We start from the raw sequence: 10,574 nt of genomic DNA on the forward strand, positions 1-10,574 counted from the left end.
GAATTGAATTGAATTGAATCTGATTTGATTTACATTCTTCACACAGCACATTCGTCCAGGCTGACAGGTAAACATAGAATTAATCTCAGGTAACATGACTCATAGTAGAGATTCAGTAAGAAAGATTGCAGGCTCTAATATTATTACCACACAATCCAAGGACACACCAACAGCTCAGATTTGTAGAACTATTTAAACAAATGTCTTCTGAATATTCAATTCATGTTCACAGTGGGAGGGGGGGGGGGGGGGTGTCGTGGAATTTTTTAAATAAAGTCTGCAACACAGAAAGAGCTGTGATCAAGCTATTTATTACTGCGCCAACACACATCAAACATCACAGTTCAGTCATGTCAGCGCTGCCACAGAAGTGGTGCTCCTACTCCTTTATGCATTCCAAGGAAGAGGGAGGAAGTTACAAACTGATCCTACCACACTTCAACGGATCAATGGTTAAGCTGTTTTGTGCCCTTGGCCTTATCAGCACCTGTAAAGGGAGTTGTTTTCTCAAACTGCTGACGCTGAAGTAAGTTCATCTAGTTTTAGAAACTTTCACTGAACAGTCTATAACAGTGTCACAACTAAGCATATGCATAAGCACTTAAATACTTTAAGTGAGAATATCAGAAAAATTCTATTACAGAGGCTCGAGCCTGTCCCAGTAGTCATAGGTAGAGCACACCTGGACAGGTCACCAGTCTGTCAGAGGACTAACACAGAGACAGACATCAGAGTAACAAATCTATTTAAAATAAATGTAAGTTTGCTGCAGCTGTATGTATGAACATGTGTTTCTGTGCTCACAGTCCACCTCTCAGGAACCTGCAGTTCACTTTTAGTCAACTTTAAACAGACCTCACAAAAGGCTGATGTGGCTGGATCAGTAGTCTGATTTAAGTACGATACCTTTGGCCAGGGATTAATCTGGTGCATCGCTTCACTGCAGTCTTACGTATTTTCCCCACACCTGAATAAAAAATACTGATATATACAAATAACAGCTTCAGCTGATGCAGCCTGACTCAATCCTAAATGTTCAGCACACAGAGACACAGAGGTACCGTTTAAAGTTTAGTGATAACCTGAGTCACTGATCATTTGCAGTATTACAGAGTCTGGCAGTCTTTGCATGATGTCCACGTCACTGTAAGTTTCTAGCTGACTCTCAGGTGTGACAGGTGTGCCAGCAGGAAAGAGTAATAATAACCTGCATCCTGAGGTTTGTCATGCAGGATTAAAGGAGCCAGGCTTTGTTCACACAGCTAGGATTGTATTTTACACTGACCCTGGGTCAGTATAAGTATCATACAGTTTAAACGAAGCACTGAAACTTGCACATATTTATTACAGATGCACTGAAGCTAATCGAGATATTTGCTGTCAATCTGTGGCTGTGATTAATCACTTTACTGGAAACTTTATTAACTAGTAACTTCATCAGTCATGACAGAAGCTAATATTTCTGTGCTAACATCGTTTAAACCAGTGGTTCCCAAACTTTTTTTGCTGGGCCCCCCTTTGTTTTACAAGAAAAATCCCCCCCCGCGCACAAACACATCCTCCAACCACACACACCCATATTTTGCTCCATTGCAGTTTATTTCACAACTCAAACATTTAGTAAACAATTAAGCAAATACAAGTAATCTGCAATAAATTACAGGTAGTAAGAAAATAAACTACTAACTCTGTTACGCTACGTCCGCACCTACACGGGTATTTTTGAAAACGCAGCTGTTGCGTCCACGTAAACGGTGTTTAAAATCACAGAAAACTGAGCTTTTTTAAAACTCCTTTTTTGCGTTTACGTGTGGACGAGGAATACAGAGTTCGTCACGCAACGTGAGATGAGTTGCAGAATGGCAGATAGAGACAAAATACTGTTAATCTGACTGTCTGCAGGTTTTACACATAGTTACTGTCCCTCCTTTTACAAAGACAGAGGCGTCACGATGTGATTATTTTACTGTAGTTGTTTTTTTCCTGTGTAATAATATTCAACATTGCTATCAATAAATTTCCCAAAAAATGCCTCTCTGTGCAAAATGGGTTTAAAAACATAAACAGCTGTGAGATCCTGTTTGTCTGTGATTTGAACCGAGGGAACAAATCGTGGCAGGATCAGCCTGATATTATTTGTATCCCGCTGTAACTTTACTGTATAAAGAGCAAACATCTCCAACATGTCAGGAGTAGTTAGTCATTACAACAAGTGTTTGTGAACTAAAAATCAAGAATGTGGGATCCTGTTTGTCTGTGATTTAAACAGCCCAGCGCTGCTCCCGACGAAGGGAAAACCAATCCTGCAGGGAGACCTACCTCGGCACTTGTGCAGGTGAAGCCAAAGGGAAGATTTGCTTCACCATATTTTCTAGTCTTTGGCTTAGAATGAAGTTGGTTTGGAAACATATTCAGCGATGCTTCATCTCCTGCTTTGCGTTTTTGGAGGCGCCCCGTGCTAGCAGTGTCCAACTAACAGAAACTAACAGAAACAGTTGCCTCTGCCATGTTTTCCTGTTTCTTCTTTCCCAGCAGCTGTTAGGAAACAAACTGCTAACTTCAGTGTCAGCACACACTGTTAGTAAACTATGCAACACTGGATTCAGGTTTCAGTTGTGTTAAGTTGTGAAGTTGTGATGAAAGTCTTCTTACTGACACAGGTAGGATGGTCAGGCGTCCTCTGTTCCTTCACCGTTCATGAACTGTCACTTATAAAATGCTGCCAAACATCAACTACACTCAATAACTAAACGTGTGCAGGTTAAAGTGATGGACGCCCAGATCTGCACTCCAAATACAAACAGACTAAAGGTGTTTCCTTCAGAAACAAAGACAATATTTACAAAGGTCTCACAGGTAAATTGTGAGCGATCACAGCAGCATCTCATCCTGACTAACAGCTTTTAGATGCAGGGAGAGCGTCGTGGTTCAGAGGTGGTTCAGCAGATGATGAAGGCCTTTCTGTTGCATTGTGTAGTGCTGTGGAGGCCATGATGGTCGACTGGGTCTGGTTCTACTGAACTCACAAACACTTCTGAGGTATTTACACCTGAAGCCTCATTGAATGTGAGTCAGAAACAAACGGCTCAGCTGTGATTAATGGATGTTTCCCTGCATTTCTATTTTCACACAGTTTATTTCTTACAGCAGGAAAACTGAACAGAATGTATGTAAGAGGTCAGAGTGAGGATGACGTCACTTAATACAGGAAACATGTTTGTCTGTTTTGATGATGAAGGACTTCTTCAGCTCTGTAAACAGCTACACTTGAGAGGACAGAGGTGATTTCATGGATAAATAACAATGTGTTTATCAGCTTTCATCATCGCAGTGCAGACATGACGTCAGATCTATCAGAGTGAAGGCCGTCTCTCTGATGACGTCACAGAGCAGAGTCGTTCTGTCCAATAAAGGATCTCAGATCAGCTGCTGCCATCTTGTGGCCACAGTTGGTTACTGTCTCTGAAAGTTGTCTCATGTTTCCTGTTGTCCTGCTAACAAAGGCTGGAGCTCATCATGCTGAGAGGGCAGCAGCATTTTGTGGCTCTTCACACATGTTCATTATATTCTGATGATCCTGGATGGAGACAAACTACAGATAAGTGTGTTCAGCCCAACTAGTTTATCTCATTACAGCAGTTTGATGTTTCCCTTTGAATCCCCCTGAAGATCCTGACAGTGAAGCACGTACATAATACTCCAGCCTTTCAACTCTGAGCTTATTTAGTTTTATTAATACACTGAAATCTCATTTGTGTCATGAAGAAAGTCTTTAATCAAACAGAATTCAAAGATCAGAAACATTTCATATATGGAGTTAAACATGAATCATTGTTTCAACAACATATTTATTGTTGTCATAAACAGACAAGAAGACAACAACAAACTGCTCCTCCCATTCAACACATGTCAGTCCATATCCCAGCAAACTAAATCATCTCCATTTACACATCAAATAGAAACATGAATCACTTGTAATGATTAGAAACTTGATAGAATTTCAAATCTAGTTTGGGGAGTCATTCAGTGAGAAACAGTGAAATGATTTTCCATGTGAAAAGGTGGACAGCAGAAACAGAAAGAAACAGTGAAACTAAAAGAGAAACAAAGAGCTTTGGAACAACGAGGCAGCAGGAGGACAGCTGCAGTTTAACAGCTTCAACTCACTGACAGGAAACAACATTAGAAACATCATCATCCTCAACTCATCTGCTGCACTGACACTGACACCTTCAACGGACACACCTTTGCTTGACCATTAGTGCGAATGTATGGAAACATCCTGTGAGTGAAAGTGTGTGTGAAGGTGTGTATGTGTGTGTTAGTATCAGGATCAGAGAACGACAGCTTTCCTCTGTTCCAGTCCAGATTCACTCTGATCCTCTGGAGCTTCTTCTGGACTGAGAGAACAGATTCTGCTGATGGTGAGTGTGCTGAGTATTTACCTTTGTAAAACCCTATTCTCCATAATCCAGACTTTATGTCTCCCTTCCTCACAGAGTCTTCTAACACACCCAGTCTCCACCATGTACTGTCTCCAACTTCAACATCCCAGCTGTGAGTCCCTGAGTTAAAGCCCTCAGAGCCCAGGACAGAGATGTAATTATCAAACCTCTCTGGATTATCAGGAAGCTGCTGCCTCTCTCCTTCTCTCACACTGGTCAGATCTTCAGACAGGATGAGTTCTGGATGAGCAGTGTTTGGGTCCAGAATGAGAGGAGTGTAGGAGACCATGTCCTTCATGTTGTTCCAGATGTTGAAGGTCAGGTTGCCCAGGTGTTTGGCCTGGTCTATCAGAGCTCCTGAGGGCAGCTGTGGATCATCCAGCAGGGGGCAGCGCTGGACTCTTTCCACTGCAGCCTTGTAGTTGTGCAGGAATGAGACGTCTTCAGCTCTCAGCTCCTCCTCTGTGGCTCTGACTGTGTCTGAAAGAGCTGCTATCTCTCTGCTCAGAGCCTCCATCTTCTCCTTCATCATCCCACTCTTCTGCTCCTCTTCCTCACTCAGTGCAGCCAGCCTGGCCTCCTCTTCCTCTGCTAGAAACTGGTGAAGCTTCTTAAACTGCTCCTTAATCTGCCTCTCTGTGTGTCGGGCCTGGACCTTAATGTGTTCTGCTGTTTGATCAAACTTCACTTGAACTTCTTCACAAACCTTTAACTTCTTCTTTAAGGGCTCCAGAGTTTCCTGAAGTTCCTTCTTGTGTTGTTGTGCAGCTTCATTGATGGGTCTGAATCTGTGATTGGTGTGTTTTTCTGAGGCACAGCAGACGAGACACACTGGCTGCTGATGGTCCAGACAGAAGAGTTTGAGTTTCTCAGAGTGCAGACTGCAGAGAGCCTCTGAAGCTCTCTGATCTCTCTCCTGTAAGAACGACTCACACAGGTTCCTTAAAGCTCGATTTAAAGGTGGATCATTCCTTGAAGATCTTCTCTTACAAACTGGACACTCGTGTGTTGGTCTCTCTCTCCACCATCTATTCAGACAGTCTTTACAGAAGCTGTGGCTACATGACAGAATAACAGGATCTCTGAAGACCTGCTGACAGACCGGACAGCAGAGATCCTCCTCTGATCTGGAAGCCATTGAGTCTGTGAGTGAAGCTGAAAACAGCAGACAGGAAGTACAGTCAGTCCTGGCTCCCCTCCCTCCTCTACCACCTTCACTGAAACTTCCTTTGAGTCGTGTTTTTGCTCAAACTCACATTCAGTGTGTGGAGCGTCAGCAGCTTGAAGCAGCAGTGTTGGAGTTTTCCACGTTTCTCTCCTGTAGCTGGACTCACTCAGAGGAAGCTGCTAGTTTGGTCTGAGCTCAGTCTGATCGTCTGTGCGTCTCTCTTTACTGAGGACGAAGAACTTCCTGTTTCCTGGTTTGTCGCATTTGAGTGACGTGAGGGGAGGAGACAAATGTTGCTGTTTGACTTTTAACTAACGGTGTGTTTCACTCCAAAGTTCAGACATTAACCTGCCAGAAGTTGTATAAGTTACTGATAAAGAGCTTTTATCTCATTTCACATGGAGGTCAGAGCATGAAAGCTGTGATGCAGCAGTTTGAGGAAAATTGCTGCTGATATAAAATATTTTTTTGTTCTGTTACAAAATATATAAAAGAGCAGAAAGAAAAGAAATAAGTGTAAAGAGTGCAGCAAAATGCATGTTTTAGTGTGAGTTGGTTCATGTGATCTGGTTGTGTAAAAGTCACTGCATGACACTGAGTGTTACTTTTGTGTTACTGACACTCATCTCTGACTCAGAGAAACGATTTCTCCCCTGTGATGTTCACACAGTGGTGAGTTACATGTGTGTGGAATTTTTACTGTTTTATAGAATTAAATTTCTCTTACTTTCTTTTTTCTGTTATTCACTAAAAAATCTTTCAAAGAAATAATAAATTCTCCACACGTCTTTGAAGGCTGCATGCAAATATCATGTGATCTAAAAGCCAAATATCTGCTGATGGAGCAAAACAAGGCCAGATGTTGAGCAGCTGTATTGCTGCATGACATCAGCCCACAGCAGCAGAGACTGTTGAGCCAACATGTGAGAAACAAAGCAACACGCTGAACATCTGAACCACAGCAGGAAGTGCGACTCTTTCCAGACCTGTGGACAGGAAACACACAGCAGGTCCTGATCAGTAACAGGGTCCAAAGACAAACATTTGTTTATCAGCATCTGTAAATATGCGCACACAGAGAGCTCAGCTGGACACACACTTCAGTCCTCCATCAAACACAATGCACTGTTTTCATCAGCTGCAGCCAGTGTTGGGAAGTAACGAAATACATGTACAGCTGTTACGTATTTAAAATACAAAATATGAGTAACTGTACTTCTTTACAGTTACCGTTTAAAAAGGTGGTATTTAGAATACAGTTACTATTTTTGGTACTTACACACCGTTGGAAACCCAAACAAAACACACATTAAGAGGCTCTAATGTCTGTGTCTCAATCTCTCGTCTCATAATGACGTGAAGAAATATTTTTTTAAATGATTTAATATGAAGGCAACAGGCAGAGTGTTACAGGCATCACCCTAAAGAATGTAGCCTCATGGGCAGTGTAGTCCGTGCTGCAGGGAGAATGGACTGCTATACCTGTTATATGTCTGTGAGCGAGGGAGGGAGAAAAAGGAAAAGTACGAGTTGTCATCGAGCAGAAACGAGCTGGAAGCATGTAAATATAATAATAACCACTGCAGCCAAGAAGAGTGCCTGACGAGCCCAGTTGTAAGTAAGCTATTAAGACTCGACTGTACACCGTGTTCGTGTTTTCCTCTGAAACAATAAGTTCCGTTGGAGCAGCCTTTCAACGCCTCTCTCTGTCTCTCGCAAGAAAAGTTGACCCACACAACAAAGTAAAGCTAGTTTTTGGCTACGAGCCCAACACGGACCCAACGTATTAGCCAGAGGTCCCTTTACTACGGTTCGGAGTCGCAGACCTGTTTTATATACGCGCTGAATAGTTTTCTATACGAGATCACTGCAATAAGTGCAGCCTTACCTAATGTCCACCTACTGTTACTCATTTATATTCAGATTTAAAAATCTAGTTGGTATTGGTATGACGAGTAACCTTCAGTAATAGCAATAAATAACACAGCAATAGTACATTCATGTAGTTGTAAACAGCATGATAATATATTAAGTGATCCAAAGTATTCAGAATACGTTACTTTCATTGTGTAACGTAACGAAATACGCTACAAAATACATTTTGGGGCATTTATTCTGTAATCTGTAGTGGAATACATTTTAAAAGTAACCTTCCCAACACTGTCCATCAGGAACACCACAAAAGGAGATCCACAGTAGATTAAAATGTAAAAGAACCCACCCACCACTTTAATCACACTCTAGATCTTGTTTTAACATATGGCAAAGAAACTGAACATTTAACAGTGTTTCCTGTCTGATCATTTCCTGATAACATTTACAATAATTGATTACACAGCAGTGAAGAGTAGACTTTATCAAAGTAGATGTCTTTCTGAAAGCGCTGTAACTAAGTTTAAGAATATAATCCCCACTGTTATCATCTTCAATGCCCTGAATCATCATCATATACAAACACAAAATCTGATTTTAAGAAAAGAAGACATTGCATGTAAGTTTTAAATGTAAATGTTTTCAGTTCCCACTAAGCAGTCCTTACCTCTAAATATCACCTCTGCTTTTTCCATCTCTGAGTGACGTTCCCTCTCATTCTGGGAAATATAGCAGGTTTACCTTCAGCTTGCAGAATGTGACAGACTGCACACAAACAGCTTGTGTTCTTGCTGATATACCTGCCACTTAAAATTTTACTCCCCCCCCAACAACTTTAAACAAATTTCTGTACTTTCTAATCCCTACAATTTCAAAAATGTAATACGTTGTGTTCATGGTACTTCAGCGTACAGGAACGAAGTATTTGTACTTTGTTACTTCCCATCTCTGCAGGTCTGACATGTCAGCTGTGTATGGAAAGCCAATTGGATTGTAATTCATTGGTTTGGGGTTTGAAACTTAGAATGGAAGAGGCAAATTTTAAGTCGCCCTCTTATGTTCGCTGTGTTGCTTGTCCATTGCTCTATAACGCTATAATTGGCTGTTTCAGACAACTTTTGATTTTACCTTTATATTTCACCTTTAAAAACTATTTGCCTTGCCTTGTTTGGTATCTTTCTTTTCCATACAACATCAAATGTCTAAATTTACAGTTATTTGTTCATTGACATGCTGCATTAACACAAACAATCTAAAAAAAAAATACAAGTAGAAAAAAGTAGAAAAAGTGTATTTTTTACTGTAAAAATCACATACATGTTTAAAAAAAATGATTTTTATAACTTGAAATGCAAATATAAACTGTAATCTTTTAAAAAAAATATGTTAAAAACTGCAAACAGCAAAGTTATATCAAACTATTTACCTAAAAATGCACCCAGTGCATCAGGTGTTAAAACTAGAGAAAGATCAGGTGTTACACCTCATCGGCTCATCTTCCTTTCATATTTCTCAAAATATGTGTTCCATTTTAAAAAATGAGAATATCTTAAAAATGTGTTTGTTTACAGCAGGGCTTATAAGATACTGGACTGTAGCCTGCTGAACTGTACCCTGTACTCTGCTGGACTGCAGCCAGCAGTCTGCTGGACTGGTATCAGTTGGAGAAAACTCTGCAGTCTGCTGGACTGACACTGCTGCTGAAATTTCATTATAATCTTGAAATTTTAAAATTTAGAAGTTCTTTCTCTATTACCGTCATATTGTAACTGAATTTATACTCTCACAATAGAATAATGAACCACCATAAATGAGTTTGGAATGGAGCCCCCGCACCCCCCCAACCACCCGCCTTCACCCCCAGTTATTGTTATTACAGTTTATTGATTACAATTTTTTGAAAACTGTGGTTTTTATCAGCAGCTTCTTTCTTTTGAAAACAGATGTTTACATATTACTCAGAAGTTTATATATTTTCTCTATATATACACACTCTGGTCAAAAGCCCCAATTCTTCCAGAGTCTTACTGAAACCCAAGCAGTTTAATGTGTCTTTGTATTTTGAAATGAAAGCACAGAACAAATAAACAACTGAGGTTAAAAAACAAAATCACAGGATCCATTTGTAATCAAAATTTATTCTAGACTTTTAAATCAAAATAGTAACCTATTTGACACCTATGACAGCTGAACACACTAGTGTTATTCTTTCTACAGTGGAAACAAAATATTCTTTGAAAGGTCTTGATGCATGGTCAGTCATCTGGGTAGGTAAATCCCAAAAGGTTGATTTCTTCATCTGGAAAAAGCATTTTCAGTGGCAGAAACATTTCATTGTTCATTCAGCTAGCTTCAGTCATTGTGCAAATGTACTGTTTATAAGATTGGTCAAACCTGTAGACAGCTGAGACTGAAGAAGTCATTTGGATAAGTGACGAAACGTTTATCCCACTTTGGGGATGTTCTTCAAAAGCTTCTTCCCAATTCTGCTGCAAACGTTTCCATAAATGGGTAGCGCTTGTTGGGTGCTTTTTAACCTTCTGTCCAGTTCATCCCAAAACAACTTGATGGGCCCGGCAACAGTCCCATCACGTGTTCTACATGTCTGACATTTGATGCCACATATTGAAAAACCACTGTGTGATGTACAAAATATTTCAGATTTCGATTTATCAGTTCATAACACCTTCTTCCCGTCTTTACCAGTTCATCGCTTGTGCCTTGTGCCTATCACACAAGTTGTTGACTTGTCTTCTGATTTAGCTGTGGCTTTGTGTATGCCAGAGTTCTTCCTCTCAGTTTGCACCAGTTCCTGAGTGCCTTTTCATGGGTGAAGGAAACTGTACTCAGTGACACATTGACTTTCTTTAAGAATTATTATGATATCTCTTCTATTGTTAACTGCATTTTTTGCATCGTTTTTACAACAACACACTATTTTTGCGTACAGTACAGTTTAATAATTACTCATGAAGGTATGGTACACTATATACCATCAGTAGTTTTACAACTCTGCTCGCTCCCTGCAGACAGAGGGGAGTAGTTCATCATTTCTTTTTAAGTAACAAGACAGCATAAGGAACAAGTTA

General features: G+C 40.4%; 1 protein-coding gene across 3 annotated transcripts in view; it reads right to left on the reverse strand.

The window, feature by feature from the left end:
- Positions 1-10,574, reverse strand: part of LOC120735047 (E3 ubiquitin-protein ligase TRIM35-like) — a 51,872-nt gene that overhangs the window by 23,342 nt on the left and 17,956 nt on the right. The window contains exons 2-3 of one of the 3 annotated variants that reach the window (XM_040034216.1): positions 5,702-5,838; positions 4,127-5,600 (exon numbers count right to left, since the gene is read on the reverse strand). The exons of the other annotated variants lie outside the window; for them this stretch is intronic. Coding sequence (XP_039890150.1) covers positions 4,201-5,583 — 1,383 coding nt within the window. The 5' untranslated portion in view covers positions 5,584-5,600; positions 5,702-5,838 and the 3' untranslated portion in view covers positions 4,127-4,200. Of the gene's footprint in view, positions 1-4,126; positions 5,601-5,701; positions 5,839-10,574 lie in introns of those variants that run through there. 3 annotated transcript variants of the gene reach the window in all.

The sequence above is a fragment of the Simochromis diagramma genome, unplaced genomic scaffold (genome assembly GCF_900408965.1).
Source record: "Simochromis diagramma unplaced genomic scaffold, fSimDia1.1 OVJJ01000747.1, whole genome shotgun sequence".
Lineage (NCBI taxonomy): Eukaryota > Metazoa > Chordata > Actinopteri > Cichliformes > Cichlidae > Simochromis > Simochromis diagramma.